The sequence below is a fragment of the Nestor notabilis genome, unplaced genomic scaffold (genome assembly GCF_000696875.1).
Source record: "Nestor notabilis isolate BGI_N333 unplaced genomic scaffold, ASM69687v1 scaffold10942, whole genome shotgun sequence".
NCBI lineage: Eukaryota > Metazoa > Chordata > Aves > Psittaciformes > Psittacidae > Nestor > Nestor notabilis.
This window is the reverse complement of record NW_009918840.1, coordinates 19299-22300: the sequence shown is the minus strand read 5'-3', so window position 1 is coordinate 22300 and position 3002 is coordinate 19299. Positions and strand designations below refer to the sequence as shown.

General features: G+C 46.2%; 1 protein-coding gene across 1 annotated transcript; it reads right to left on the bottom strand.

The window, feature by feature from the left end:
* Positions 1-756: 756 nt before the first annotated feature.
* LOC104402140 (adenosine receptor A3-like) lies at positions 757-2757 on the bottom strand. Its single transcript, XM_010009935.1, has 2 exons — positions 2390-2757; positions 757-1402 (listed from the first exon to the last, which is right to left on the bottom strand). Exons 1-2 carry the CDS (start codon positions 2755-2757, stop codon positions 757-759), a joined length of 1014 nt encoding a protein of 337 aa, XP_010008237.1.
* Between the last annotated feature and the right edge of the window lie 245 nt (positions 2758-3002).

Below are 3002 nucleotides of genomic sequence, written 5' to 3'. Positions count from 1 at the left end.
CTGGGCCTCTTTAGCACATGGAGAGCTCCGCAACGGTGCCACTTGCATTGGGCTCGCTCCTCTCTTTCCCACCTAAAAGTCCAATTGTATGCTTCTTCGACCATGCCCGCACGAGGTTGGGCCGAGATATTATAAATATTATAAATAATTAAGATTATGTTGATTTATTTTCTGACATCTTCTCCTCCTGGCATGTCCCCAGCACATCTCCCTAAGGAACAGCTCAGCGTGTTCAGTGGTTTGCCTCTTGCCTGGCTCTCTGTGTTTGAGTTAGTTTTGCAGGATCCTGGGCTGAGCTCTGTCTTGCTTTAAAAGCCATGTAAGTGTCCCACTGTTGGGATGTCCCGCTGATTTTGGGAGGGTCCCCAGAATCAGTGCAGCTTTTGAGATGCTCAGCAACAGGGCTCACAGGAGCAGGTTTTTACCAGCTGGTGATGGATCCGAGCTGGAGAACCTGGAGCAAAACATCTGCCTTGTTACTTTAGGTCGCTGGTCTACCAGATCATGGTCAAGTCAATACATAAAACCTGGAGGGTCCTGTTAAATGAAGATGCTTGCCTGGAAGTTCAGCAAGCACCAAGCAGAATTCTCTGGGGTACACTAACACAGAAGATCATAAAGGATTGCTCTGGGCTTCATGTCAAGTGTGCATCAGGTTGGGTAAGAGGAGCTTGCCCTTATCATAAAGCAGTTTGTGCAAGTGTGGGAGTAGACAGAACACTACCCATTTCCCATCAGTTTCTTCACAAAGTGTTATCAGTGGTCTGGTGTATACCGGCAGGTCAGCACTTCTTGATTTATGACTGTTGTTCTGTTGTTTGCTCTGTCAGAGCTGGCTCTAGCTTTTTTGCACAGGATATACGTCCTTAAAATTAAAAGGTATGTGTTCTTGAACTTCTTTATCTTGCAAGCATAGACAATGGGGTTCATGGCAGAATTGGCATGGGATAACAGGATACCCAAGTACATCAAAACCTCGGGGATCTGAGACTTGGGGTAAAAATAGGAGACACAGTTTATAACGCACAGAGGCAACCAGGATATTGCAAACAGGAAGAGAACAAGTGCTAGAGATTTGGCTGTCTTGAATTCCCGTCCATAAAACCCTCCTGTCCCTCTCGTGCTGGTTGTACCTTGACTCAGCTTTGTCCGGATGATGTAGAAGATTTTAATGTACAGAGCACGCATGACAAGCAGAGGGACAAGGGTCCATGTGAAGAATGTAAGATATACCATGTAATCCATCCTGATCACAGAGAGAAACTGACACCTGAGAAACTCTGACGTTCTTGCTTCTGCCTTGTTCCACCCAAACATGGGGACTAATCCTATGAGCAGGGACAGAAACCAGCACAAACCCAGTGCCCACCAAACTCTTTTCTCTGTAGTGATTATTTTATATCTGTGGAGGAAGAAAACCCAGGTTTGCATTAAACAGAAGTAGTTAAAATAGTTAAGGATGGTTTCAAGAACTTGCATGTTCAGATATTCTAGGTTCCTGGTCACAAAATGGAGCATTAACCCAAATCTGATTTTGAGACAAGCCTAATTCTTCACTTGTACCAGTTGCTTTGCAGCACCCTTAAGAAGAACTAGGCTCAACTTCTCTTTATAATTGGATGATTTCAGCTATTTCTGGTTTCATTCTGATCTCAGTGAGCCTTTTGCCTTGATATTGCTATTATTAGCAGTTCTATCTTATTTCTCAGCTTCCTTGCATGTACATTACTCTTTATATTTGGTTTATGCCATTTGTAGGACCAAACTGTTCTTTCATCCTTCAATTTTATAGGTCCTATCCCCATTGCTGCTACTTTCATGCTTGAGGTTATGCTTTGCATTTTTAGCTTACATGCTTTTCCATTCAAACATGCAAAGTGAATGACTTCTTAAATCAGCTCTTATGTATGTTAATTCTTTTGTATTTTCATCAAACACTGAAAGGGATTTTATTTAGAAGACTCAGAAACCCAACGAAGTCTCCAGTACTCTCAGCGTTAACAAAAGAGCTGAAGAATTCAACTGTTCAACCACAGACTTATCCTGTGTGACCAGATTCAGACCAGCACCAACACTGAGCTCTCAACCCTGTACAAGCATCCCCACGGTCTGTCTGTGCTGTATTATTAACTGCAGGGAGTGGTTCCTACTCTAGAAAGTTCATCTCAGGTTGGGCTTTTAGGAACAGGTATTTTCTTTATGCCCAAGCATGCATTTCTGAGGCAAATATTTGGTATTTTGGGGCAAATAGTTGGCTTTTGGGGTAAATATTTGTTAGAAAAGTGACAACTTAAGGAGGAGAGAGGCAGCGGCAGCCACGGGGCAGAGGCTGGGGGTGGGAAAGCTGGCAGGAGCAGAGTGGAGGGGCCCGTGGTGGTCCAGCGCTCACCTGGTTGGCAGCTTCACTCGCAGGTACCTGTCAATGGCGATGGCCAGGAGGGAGAGGATGGACACGTTACTGAAAGCCACCATCAGGCAGCACATGGCCAGGCAGGTGTAGAAGTGGGTGCTGATGCCTAGGCTCACCACGATGGCCAGGGGCATGACGAGGATCCCCATCGCGATGTCAGCCAGCGCCAGAGAACCAATGAAGTGCAGAGTCGTGTTCTGAAACGCCGAGTTCATCTTCACCACCCAGATGACCAGGATGTTTCCCAAAGTGGCAGAGACAGCAACCAAGCACTCTGTACCGATATAAATGCCATGCAGGCTGTTCAGCTCCTGCCTGGTGTGCAGCTCCTGGCTGGTGTTCAGCATGGTGAGTTGCTGGAGATGCTCCCACTCAGCTTGAGCTGCAGAATCACAGAATCATAGATCGGTTGAGGTTGGAAGGGGCCTTAGAGATTATCTTGTTCCATCTAGGGGCACCTTCCACTAGGCCAGGTTGCTCCAAGCCCCATCCAACCTGCCCTTGAACACTGCCAGGGAGGGAGCAACAGTGACCATGTGTGGGATTCGTCTTCAATTTCTGGTGCTCAGTTGTTCCAGTGACTCACCACTGT

Excerpts from the sequence above, each read along its gene's own strand:
- LOC104402140 (XM_010009935.1), bottom strand. The coding sequence starts at position 2,757 with ATGCTGAACACCAGCCAGGAGCTGCACACCAGGCAGGAGCTGAACAGC. Across the intron at positions 1,403-2,389 it reads CGAGTGAAGCTGCCAACCAG|ATATAAAATAATCACTACAG; the intron begins GTGAGCGCTGGA and ends CTTCCTCCACAG.